Below are 11,763 nucleotides of genomic sequence, written 5' to 3'. Positions count from 1 at the left end.
GCCGCGTTGGCAGCTGCTTTGCCAGTACTCTGAGCCTGTATAAGAGAGGATGAGGAGGATGAGGATGGCTTGGTCATCCACTCTACCAAGTCTTCGGCATGTTGCGGCTAAACACGTCCATATGCCGAAAATAAGGACAAGAGTGTCCCATGGCCACGTGCTGATGAGGATGCACCGCGTCCATGACCAGCACTGTTGCCTCTAGACACATAGCCTGCTTGCCCTCTTTAATTGGCTTGTGACTGTCTGCCTCTCCTTGTTGGCCTTCCAGACATACTAATGGCCTGCAGGGAGATGTAGCTGCACAAAGCTGGGACGTATATACTGATATACTGCAGCTAGCAGAATCAACTGCCTGCCTGTAGTATTATTAGTATGAGAACACCAGCAATTGTGGTAGCTTTATGTGCACACTGTGCAGAGTACACAGTACACCAACTGTAATTACTGCAGCTGCCTGTGGTATAGGATCAGCAGAACACCAGCAATTGGGGTAGCTTTAGGCACACACTGTGCAGATGACACAATACACCGACAGTAATTACTGGAGCTGCCTGCCTGTGGTATAGGATCAGAAGAACACCAGCAATTGGGGTAGCTTTAGACGCACACTGTGCAGATGACACAATACACCAACTGTAATTACTGCAGCTGCCTGCCTGTGGTATAGAATTGACAGAACACCAGCAATTGGGGTAGCTTTAGGTGTACACTGTGCGGATGGCACAATACACTGACTGTAATTGCTTCAGCTGCCTATGGATAGGATGAGCAGAACACCAGCAATTGGGGTATCTTTAGGTGTAGACTGTGCAGATGGCACAATATACTGACTGTAATTGCTACAGCTTAGCAATTGGGGTAGCTTTAGGTGTACACTGTGCAGATGGCACAATACACCGACTGTAATTGCTACAGCTGCCTGCAGATTAGATCAGCAGAACACCAGCAATTGGGGTAGCTTTAGGTGTACACTGTGCAGATGGCACAATACACCTACTATAATTGCTACAGCTGCCTGCAGATAGGATCCGCAGAACACCAGCAATTGGGGTAGCTTTAGGTTTACACTGTGCAGATGGCAGAATACACAGACTGTAATTGCAACAGCTTCAAATGAAATGAAATCACACTGTCTCCCTGTCTATCTCTCTCCACAGGCGCAACACACTACACAAGGCCGAAGCGCAGGCGGCTTTATATAGTGTGGGGCGCATACTAAACCCCCTGAGCCATAATTGGCCAAAGCCACCCTGGCTTTGGCCAATTACAGCTCTCCATTTTTTTTGCGCTGTGATTGGCCAAAGCTTGCGGGTCATAGTGCATGCTTGGCTAATCATCAGCCAATAATGCACTGCGATGCCTCAGTGAATTATGGGTCATGACGCACCACTCGAATTTGGCGCGAACAGCCCATAATGTTTGGAATTCACCGAGCGGACGAACAACCGATGTTCATTCCTATTCCTGGCAATGGGGGTGCTGCATTCATGTCAATGTTTGTGCTGCATTCATGGCAATGGTGGTGCTGCATTCAGGGCAATGGCGGTGCTGCATTCATGTCAATGGGGGTGCTTCATTCATGTCAATGGGGGTGCTGCATTCATGGCAATGATGGTGCTGCATTAATGTCAATGAGGGTGCTAAATTCATGTCAATTGGGGTGCTGCATCCATGTCAATGGTGGGGCTGCATTCATGGCAATGGTGGGGCTGCATTCATGTCAATGGGCGCGCTAAATTCATGTCAATGGGGGTGTTGCATTCACCAAACTTGGTGCTGCATAAACCAAACACCAAACTTGGTGCTAAAACCCTATGGGAAGTGAAAAAAACTAGCCATGTTTATGGCCTTTTTTAAACGGTTATAAGCAAGCTGTTTTTGAAAAACAGGTTTGGGTAGTTTGGCACTACAGTGGGGGGCATATGCCAATACAATTTTTTGTAGTTGGAGAGTGTTTTTTTTTTCATGTGACTTAAAGGGTAACATTAAAAATTCACTAATCTTTTAAATAACTAGCTTTGGCAAGACTTTAAAGCTGAAACAATAAAAAATGTTGCCACGCTAAATCTAGATATTAAATAAACAAATGTCTATAAAGTGTGAACAACTAGTGCTGTTCTTCTTGTGGAAGATATGGTCAGTAGGGAGGCAGAATTCACATCATGAAAGGAGATTTTGCAAGTAAGTTTTTATTGGATTGTCAAAAATACCTATTTGTATTACAATGCTGTTGTGTTAGCATGAAAGTGTACATTGTGGTCATATATTTGCTTTATTTTATACAGATGTTTGTGCACATCTTGGCTTCTTGGGGCCAAAAAATACTTATCTTAAAGTAAGAATCTGAATTTGTGTATAACTTCCTGTGAAAAACTGACTGTAGAGTATTGTGGAGTCTAAGTTTAAAGTATTCCTATGAGCTTGTTTTTTGTTACACATACTGTATATATTTAGTATTTAATAGTTATGATTAATCTTCCAGCTACAAATTAATCCCCAAGAGCTTGTGTTCTTGGATATAAAAGGAGCACACATTAGATATGTAGAAGTAAATAACGAGGCATATACTTATTCAACATATACTGATATATATGTAAGCACACCATTAGCCTCTTCTTTTGAGTGCTGACATTTAAAATTTTGAGCATATCTCTTTTAACTGTGTAAGTATTTTACCTGTATTGGCAGGTTAATTTTCTCAAATCATTTTAAATTGCATAGCTTTTTAAACCTCTGTGTTTCGTACTTGTTCGATTAAAGCAACATAAAGCAACATAATTACTTTTGCTTATTTAACCTCCCTGGTGGTATGATTCAGTCTGGAATTAGGTGCTGAAAGCGGTACAATTATTTTGCACGGAAATCTGGCTTTTATTTTGTAATTCTTAGGAATAACGCTCTTAAATCTGTTCAAACCAGAGTCTAGCAGACATCCCGGGTATGATAAAGTTTATAATATAATAAAGAATAATAAAAATTATTCAATAATGTAATCAAATCCTAAAACACTGAAAAATTGACACTTTTTGGTTGCTATGGACAATCTCCAAATTCCAGGCAGTAAAAAACAGTATTTATAATATAAAAGTGCATGCAGGGCATTGCACAGACCACTAGGGACAAAGGGTGTGTGTATTTTTTAATACAGCACTGTAATCTGTAAGCTGGGGGGGGGGGGTTAAAGTGATTGCAAATGATCACCTTGTAAAACAACCCATTCCATTTAAAATATAAATGAAAGGCAAAACATTTTTGTATAGATATAAAAAACACTATGAATACCTTTTTTTCCCTTTCTTATAAGTGATCACATTCCCTCTGTTCTCAAAGAGCAGAGGGGAGGAGAAGCAGCAGTACACTGAGCTTCCCAGTAAATGGCTGTGCAGTGTCCAGTTAGTTTATGCTTCAACTCCAAAGAAACAGAAAACAGCAAGGCTAAAAATACATTCTGAAGCCACATTCTCTTAAAAATTCAAGGCATATACGTTAAAGCAATAACAGCTATAATTATTTCCTAAGAGTTTATCCCTATCTGGAACTTAGTCATCAACTACTGGCAAGAAAGTACAGTATATCACCTTAACATAAAGTCTTTTTATGCAATATCTGTAGAACTTGTAGAGATGGTGTTTCGGATAAAAACAGCTGGAACAGGAAGATCAATCCTAGAAAAAACACAAACTACTGTACTGTATATTACACCCTGGCTAACCTTAAACGTCTAAGTCCATACAAACTTTTTACCTGCTCACATTTCAACAGTTCTGTCTGACAGCCCAGGTAAAAAAAAAAACAGCTACTTTCTCATCACAGGATCACATGCTGTTACTACTGGCCACCAGGAACAAAGAGTGCAGCAATCTTCTTACTCAGGAATTTTTACATTTCTGGCACAGGGAACAGAAGCCAGCAGTCTTCCTATCCAGGAAACATAACAGCACTAATGGCAGTCAAAAACAAGAGGCCAGCAGTTACCCTTCTTAGCAACAATTCCAAGGCTGTTGTTGTCAGAACTAGTAGTGTCAAGGCAATAATGGCAAGTGGCCTCATCTTCCCTCAACCCTCCTCCTTTCTCTCCCTGTCTCCCCAACATTCTCTCTAAGGACATGGGGGTTGATTTATTAAAGGCAAATACACTCTGCACTACAAGTGCACTTGGAAGTGCAGTCGCTGTAAATCTGAGGGGAAGATTTGAAATCAGGGGAATCTCTGCTGATGTTATCATCCAATCATGTACAAGCAAAAATGCTGTTTTTTTATTTTCCTTGCATGTCCCCCTTGGATCTACAGCGACTGCACTTCCAAGTGTACTTGTAGTGCAAAGTGGATTTGCCTTTAGTAAATAAACCCCATGGTGTTAATATTGTCCTCACTCCTCTTTTGACTCTGTAGGTGGCTTATGCTCAAGGGCCTTTGCTCAGACATACTACATAGGGGCTGGGGTCATGTCTAAGGCACTAGGAACCCTAAGTTTGTTAACTGTTTTGACAGCAGATGTCCTCCTAGGTGTAGGGCAGCTTTCTTGCTTCTTCCCTGATTCTAGCAGTTGTAGTTGCAGGCCTCAGCCATGGCCAAGAAAGACCGAGGCATACCCCTATTGATCGGTGACCATAGAGTGGCAGATTTGGCTATAGCACCAATAGCAGAATTAACTACAGTGGTTGCATTGGCTCTATGGTCTAAACACAGCCAAAATATCCACACACTTTTCACATGTATGCCCACACTCTCATACTCACTTAAGGTGCACAAATCTAGACTTCCCAATGGTTACATTCACAGCCCAGTGTCTTCAAAGGTCCCACCACCAGAAACAACTAACTAATAAGTTATTCCTAATGAACTTGCCGTGTTTAGGAACTTGTCTTTCTGGCAGCACACAGGATGGCTGCTGCCACTGAAGGTCCTGCAGCATTAAAGAAAAAAACACAAACGTTCACCCGTTAAAGAGAGGGGGGCTGGTAGTCACCTCTTTTCACAAAACACTAACATTCCTCTTCAACCTAAGGCTGCATACGTGTGGCAGTTCTCTGGATCCTTAAAGATGGTTTAAAACACAGCTCACACATTTAAAAGCACATATTTCTCAGTCCAATGGTAATTTGCTATGGGTTTCCTGTGACATGAAACTTGTACCAGTCACCTTAAAAACAACTAGCATAATCCAAGAGCATGCCCCCATGTGTAGCACTACTAGCCGAAGGAGTTTTTTTTTGCGGGCTTTCCTATTGGTGATTTACTCTGTATTGTGTACCACAATAAATCTATTAGCTTCATGTATTTTTCTGCTCCTGACACCCTAGACCTCAACACCCTCCATAAGCAGCCCCATGTAGCAAATCATTTTCCTCTGATATGCCAATGTTCTGCTCCCTATGCTGTGGTCTGAGGTTTGGCATACCCATACATTCCTGGAGTTCCAATACTGCATGTGTGGTATTATCAATCAAAAGACTCTCACTGTGAGCTGCTGTTCACGTCTTATCAATTTTTCAGCATTAGATGTCTCTTAAAAAATATTTATGATATCAGCTGCAGTATGGGCTCCCATGGACACACTGATACTTGTCATATCACTGTCACAAATATATTACAAGATTATGGCATCTACAGTGCCTTGCGAAAGTATTCGGCCCCCTTGAACTTTTCAACCTTTTGCCACATTTCAGTCTTCAAACATAAATATATAACATTTTAATTTTTTGTGAAGAATCACCAACAAGTGGGACACAATTGTGAAGTGGAACGAAATCTATTGGATAATTTAAACTTTTTTAGCAAAAAAAAAAAATGAAAAGTGGTGCGTGCAAAATTATTCGGCCCCTTTACTTTCAGTGCAGCAAACTCACTCCAGAAGTTCAGTGAGGATCTCTGAATGATCCAATGTTGTCCTAAATGACTGATGGTGATAAATAGAATCCACCTGTGTGTAATCAAGTCTCTGTATAAATGCACCTGCTCTGTGATAGTCTCAGGGTTCTGTTGAAAGCGCAGAGAGCATCATGAAGACCAAGGAACACACCAGGCAGGTCCGTAATACTGTTGTGGAGAAGTTTAAAGCCAGATTTGGATACAAAAAGATTTCCCAAGCTTTAAACATCCCAAGGAGCACTGTGCAAGCGATCATTTTGAAATGGAAGGAGTATCAGACCACTGCAAATCTACCAAGACCTGGCTGTCCCTCTAAACTTTCAGCTCAGACAAGGAGAAGACTGATCAGAGATGCAGCCAAGAGGCCCATGATCACTCTGGATGAACTGCAGAGAACTACAGCTGAGGTGGGAGAGTCTGTCCATAGGACAACAATCAGTCGTACACTGCACAAATCTGGCCTTTATGGAAGAGTGGCAAGAAGAAAGCCATTTCTCAAAGATATTAATAAAAAGTCTCGTCTAAAGTTTGCCACAAGCCACCTGGGAGACACACCAAACATGTGGAAGAAGGTGCTCTGGTCAGATGAAACCAAAATCGAAATTTTTGCCCACAATGCAAAACGATATGTTTGGCGTAAAAGCAACACAGCTCATCACCCTCAACACACCATCCCCACTGTCAAACATGGTGGTGGCAGCCTCATGGTTTGGGCCTGCTTTTCTTCAGCAGGGACAGGGAAGATGGTTAAAATTGAGGGGAAGATGGATGCAGCCAAATACAGGACCATTCTGGATGAAAACCTGTTGGAGTCTGCAAAAGACCTGAAACTGGGACGGAGATTTATCTTCCAACAAGACAATGATCCCAAACATACAGCAAAATCTACAAAGGAATGGTTCACAAATAAACGTATCCAGGTGTTAGAATGGCCAAGTCAAAGTCCAGACCTGAATCCAATCGAGAATCTGTGGAAAGAGCTGAAAACTGCTGTTCACAAACACTCTCCATCCAACCTCACTGAGCTCGAGCTGTTTTGCAAGGAAGAATGGGCAAGAATTTCAGTCTCTCGATGTGCAAAACTGATAGAGACATACCCCAAGCGACTTGCAGCTGTAATCGCAGCAAAAGGTGGCTCTACAAAGTATTAACGCAAGGGGGCCGAATAATTTTGCACGCCCCACTTTTCATTTTTTTATTAGTTAAAAAAGTTTCAAAAATCCAATAGATTTTGTTCCACTTCACAATTGTGTCCCACTTGTTGGTGATTCTTCACAAAAAATAAAAATGTTATATCTTTATGTTTGAAGCCTGAAATGTGGTAAAAGGATGAAAAGTTCAAGGGGGCCAAATACTTTCGCAAGGCACTGTATATGAGTGTTTCTGTACTTTTATGACTACAGTACCTTCCAAAATGAAACCTTATATAATGACTAGTTACCATGATGTATCTGTCAATCCAGCAATGATCTGGATTGCATAAACTAATTTGAATGATTTTTTTTGAGCAAATCTTTGTACCTGCATCTATCTTTACCTTTACTTTCATGGAGTCAAAATATTTTTTCAAATTGACGTCCAGCGGTTAACTAATGGATATTCACAGCGGCAGGAGATAATGTAATATTTCTAGTAGTCTTTTTTACTATGCTTTGTATTATGGAATTTCTGCTGAACCTCCACTAATGTTTCATACTAAAAGTAGCCAAATATATTATAAAATAATTTTATCTAATTATGTTAGAAACAGCAGGATCTGGAGATCACTAGGATGTCCAAGGGTAACACAGGATTAAAAATTAAATAAAATAAAAATGAAGACATATTTTAGTTGGAAGTCTATTGGCTTGGTTGTTTTCTTTTTTTTAATGAACAGCTTATTTTTTCATGCTATATAAGCAGTGCTAAGGCTGTCTGCAATAGACTTAAGGCTCGGTTTCCATTATTGCGACCCCAAAGTCGCGATTTACAGTGTGACCTTGCAATGCAATTTTTGATGCAATGTCATACGTCTGCTGCGAACCATGGCAGAACAAGTTGCACCGAAGTTGGAACAAAGTAGAACAAGAACCTTTTCTGGAGTCACTGTGACTTGAGTCGCACCAATTAGAACGGGGACCATTGAAATATATGGATTTTGACTTTGCCATGCAACTTCACATGTGTCAAGTCACACTACAACTTGCAGTAGTGGAAACAGAACCTTATAGTAAAGTATGAATCATAATTTTTAGGTGCTTGTTAGATTACCAGCTGATGTCAATTTCATTTTTAAACTTGAAATCAGCCATTCATTTTAAAGTGGAGGGCCACCCTGAAAAAAGAAAATACATAAAAAATTAGATGTACCAGAAATGCCTGTTGCTAGGCACATCATCCTAATCTGCCTCTTCCTCCTCCACAGAGATCTTCTTTCTTCTCTCCTCCGTGCGGCGTCTTCTGGGTAATGGGTCGCACTGTTTTCTGGGAACTGTGTGTCCCAGAACACAGCGCGTCCCATTCACAAAGTGCTGTGCGACTCGCGCATGCGCAGTGGAAAACGGGCAGTGAAGCCGCAAGGCTCCACTGCCTGTTTCCCTTACCCAAAATGGCGGCGCCGGGACCCGAGACCGAGGGACGGGTCAGCCTCGGGCAGCCGCCATCGCGGGCGCCCTGGACAGGTAAAGCCCCGTACACACGAGAGGACTTATGTCCGACAGACTTCCGAAGGAGTTCTGCCGGAGTTCCGACAGAGTTCCGACAGAATTCTGACGGACTTTTCGACTGAGCGGACTTGGCCACACACAATCACACTAAACTCCGACGGATTCGAACGTGATGACGTACGACTGGACTCGAATAAGGAAGTTCATAGCCAGTAGCCAATAGCTGCCCTAGCGTTGGTTTTAGTCCGTCGGAATAGCCTACACACGAGCGAATTTTTCGAAGGGACCGGGTCCGGCGGAGTTCCGTCGGGAAAATTTGAAGCATGTTCCGTATTCTAAAGTCTGTCAGACTTTGGTAAATCAAAAGTCCGTTGCAGCCCACACACGATCGAATAGTCTGACGGAATCAGTCTGTCGGACTTTGGATGTTGAAAAGTCCGCTCGTGTGTACGCGGCATAAGTCTACTTATTAAAAGTCAGCAGCTACAGTGTTTGCAGCTGCTGACTTTTAAAATTTTTTTTTTTCTATACCGGCCCTCCTCTTTAAGGTCTTAAAAAAAAATCTACTAGTGTCTACAAATTAGGATGACTGTATTATGTATAAGTGCTGAGTTTAGTCATTTTACAAACCTATAGATTTAGAAATATAAGCAACCCAGGGCTTTTCGAAATAGTCAATGACAAAAAAGTGTGTCTTCTAAAATACTTCTTACTTAGTTATGTCCACTTATTTTGTATACTAGAGAAAGCTTTAAAGATGTACTCTTCCCATATAATAAGGGTGACCTTTTAGATGCAGTGGGGGGGGGGGGGTGTAAAGTAGAGGAATACTTACCTTATTCCTCACTCCCCTGACAGCTAGCACTTTTTAATTGCTCTGCTCCAAACCCACAGTGTGGTTGGGCCACTGATGTCCTTACATACAATGTAGGACCACAAACTAAAAAAGCTAAGAGAGTATTTAATCCTTACTATATGAGGGTGGAGGAACACTAAATTTGTTTCCAAAGGCTGACAGAGTTTAGATTTAGTGTTATAAAGATATAAACAAACTCAGTGTGCTTACTTACTTCCATATGCAAACTTTTCTTCTTATTAATAATAATAATAATAATAATATTAGTATTGTTACTACTAATACTACTGTACACTTGTTTACTAATTATGTTTTTTCAGGTTTTCAAATTCTCAATGGATACTCTGAATCAGACAACATTTGATGAATTTATCTTACTGGGACTGACTTCAAACCATTTTATCCAATCAGTACTGTTTATTTTATTTGTAATCATTTATACATGCTCCTTCTTAAGTAACCTGGGTATGATAATATTAATACGTGCTTACCATTATCTCCAAGCTCCCATGTATTTTTTCCTGAGTCATTTATCTTTAATTGACTTGCTTTATTCCTCCACAATTACCCCCAAGATGCTGTCAGATTTGATCTCAGATAAAAAAGCTATCTCCTTTAAAGCATGTGCCAGTCAAATGTTTTTGTTTGCAATGTTTGCCACATCTGAAAGTTTTTTGGTGACTGCCATGGCATACGATCGTTATGTTGCCATATGTCAACCATTGCTCTACCATAGCATAATGAATAAACTTACATGTTGGGGATTGGTATATGGAGCCTATATAAGTAGCTTTTTAGCTTCCATAACTCATACAATTACCATTTTCAAATTCCCTTTATGTGGTTCAAATAAAATTAATCATTTTTACTGTGATATACCCCCACTTTTGAAACTTACATGTGTCTATTCTTATACAAGAAAGTTGGTTGTCTTTTTGCTATCATTGATAATGGGGGTTGTTACTTTTCTTGTGATATTGATGTCCTATACCTCCATCATTTATACAATTTTAGGAATCAACTCAACAGAAGGAAGATCCAAAGCATTCTCTACCTGTGCCTCCCATCTTACTGTAGTCATCACTTTCTACAGCACGGTGTTTGGAATCTACTTTCGACCAAGCTTGGGTTTAAGTTCAGATAGCATTGACAAGGTCTTCTCCATTTTTTATACTGTGGCATCCCCTCTGTTAAATCCTCTCATATATAGTTTTAAAAATGCAGAAGTTAAGAGAGCGATAATCAATGCACTCCATTCTTTGCACACTAGTGCACATAAAACATGTTATTAAAATCACTAATTAACCCCCCTGATGGTATTCCCGAGTGTGGCTCGGGTTGGATTTTCAGCACCAAAAGCGGTAACCCTGAGCCACATTCGAGATCGAGATGAATGGATGGGGTTGTAGAGCAGGAAAGGGAGTGGAAAGGGACAGGGTGGGATGGGAGGAGGGGGTTGAAGTGAATTTGGAGAGTAAGGATGAGCTTCATGTTCGAGTCAAACTCATGTTCGACTCAATCATTGCCTGTTCGGCGAACAGTGAACAATTTGGGGTGTTCGTGGCAAATTCGAAAAGCCGTGGAACACCCTGTACAAGTCTATGGGAGAAATCGTGTGTGCTAATTTTAAAGGCTAATATGCAAGTTACTGTCCTAAAAAGTGTTTGGGGACCTGGGTCCTGCCCCAGGGGACATGTATCAATGCAAAAAAAAGTTTTAAAAATTGACGTTTTTTCGGGAGCAGTGATTTTAATAATGATTAAAGTGAAACAATAAAAGTGTAATATTCCTTTAAATTTCGTACCTGGGGGGGTGTCTATAGTAGGCCTGTAAAGAGGCACACGTTTCCCGTGCTTAGAACAAAGTGTCATTTCTGCAGGAAAAAAAGTCATTTAAAATCACTCACTATAATGAATTGTCAGCTCCCGTAATACAGAGAACACTCATTGAAAGTCATTGATAAAAAAAAAAAGCGTGGGGTTCCCCTAAATTCAATTACCAGGCCCTTCAGGTCTGGTATGGATATTAAGGGGAACCCCGCATCAAATTTAAAAAAAAATTATGTGGGGTTCCCCTTAAAAATCCATACCAGACCCTTTATCCGAGCACGCAACCTGGCAGGTCACAGGAAAAGAGGGAGGCGAGAGAGCGCCCCCCCTCCTGAACCATACCAGGCCACATGCCCTCAACATTGGGAGGATGCTTTGGGGACCCCCCAAAGCACCATGCCCCCATGTTGATGAGGACAAGGGCCTCATCCCCACAACCCTGGCCGGTGGTTGTGGGGGTCTGCGGGTGGGGGGCTTATTAGAATCTGCATGCCCCCTTTAACAAAGGGACCCCCAAATCCCGCCCCCCATTTTAAATGGTAAGGGGGTACAAAAGTAC

General features: G+C 41.2%; 1 protein-coding gene across 1 annotated transcript; it reads left to right on the top strand.

Annotated features, from left to right (window-relative positions):
* Positions 1-2,574: 2,574 nt before the first annotated feature.
* Positions 2,575-11,023, top strand: LOC143963597 (olfactory receptor 5G26-like). The gene is made up of 2 exons (XM_077473276.1): positions 2,575-2,666; positions 9,696-11,023. The coding sequence occupies exon 2, from the start codon at positions 9,711-9,713 to the stop codon at positions 10,665-10,667; it is 957 nt and encodes a 318-aa protein (XP_077329402.1). The 5' UTR covers positions 2,575-2,666; positions 9,696-9,710; the 3' UTR covers positions 10,668-11,023.
* The last annotated feature ends 740 nt before the right edge of the window (positions 11,024-11,763 follow it).

Source organism: Lithobates pipiens, unplaced genomic scaffold (assembly GCF_037356315.1).
Source record: "Lithobates pipiens isolate NorthernLeopardFrog02 unplaced genomic scaffold, aLitPip1_a1.2 Scaffold_8, whole genome shotgun sequence".
In the NCBI taxonomy this organism is placed as follows: Eukaryota; Metazoa; Chordata; class Amphibia; order Anura; family Ranidae; genus Lithobates; species Lithobates pipiens.
The sequence above is the reverse complement of the archived record's forward strand: the minus strand, read 5'-3'. Positions and strand labels throughout refer to the sequence as shown.

What these genes read in the sequence shown, in the direction of transcription:
- LOC143963597 (XM_077473276.1), top strand. Translation starts at nt 9,711, where the DNA reads ATGGATACTCTGAATCAGACAACATTTGATGAATTTATCTTACTGGGA.